This window comes from Eimeria maxima, genomic scaffold (genome assembly GCF_000499605.1).
Source record: "Eimeria maxima Weybridge genomic scaffold, Emw_scaff3416, whole genome shotgun sequence".
NCBI lineage: Eukaryota > Apicomplexa > Conoidasida > Eucoccidiorida > Eimeriidae > Eimeria > Eimeria maxima.
Genome location: NW_013563816.1, coordinates 1 through 545, shown reverse-complemented (window position 1 = coordinate 545; position 545 = coordinate 1). Strand labels below are relative to the sequence as shown.

Below are 545 nucleotides of genomic sequence, written 5' to 3'. Positions count from 1 at the left end.
CCAAAAAAAAAAAAAAAAAAAAAAAATAAACCCTAAACCCTAAACCCTAAACCCTAAACCCTTAAACTATGATATTGACTATATGCAATCCTAAGTTATAGTGTATGCGCTAGGGTTTAGGGTTTAGGGTTTAGGGTTTATTAGGGTTTAAATGCCTTATATTAGAGGAATCCAACCGAAGACTAATAACAATGATGGTATCCATCAACCCACCTAAACCCTAAACCCTAAACCCTAAACCCTAAACCCTAAACCCTACATTTTTATTAAGTGTCCAATCAGTAAAGGGTTGAATATCACAATAATCATTAGGAGATGAATCCGTGACGATGTTTGTTTTGCCAAATATCTGCGCTTCCTTCATTGCATATTGACTCCAATACCTATACACCATAAACCCTAAACCCTAAACCCTAAACCCTAAACCCTAAACCCTAAAAATTCTAAAAATTCTAAGAGGAGGAATATTGACTAGAGGGCGAAGTCTTATTAACAAGGAACTATCTCGTTATATATATATATATATATATATATATATATATATA

General features: G+C 33.0%; 1 protein-coding gene across 1 annotated transcript in view; it reads right to left on the bottom strand.

The window, feature by feature from the left end:
* EMWEY_00060390 (phosphoserine aminotransferase, putative) overlaps window positions 1-383 on the bottom strand; it is a gene marked incomplete at both ends in the record, with an annotated part of 826 nt that extends 443 nt beyond the window's left edge. Inside the window, one exon of the mRNA XM_013478253.1 lies at window positions 260-383. Within this exon, the coding sequence (XP_013333707.1) occupies window positions 260-383 (124 nt within the window). The remainder of the gene's footprint in view (window positions 1-259) is intronic.
* Between the last annotated feature and the right edge of the window lie 162 nt (window positions 384-545).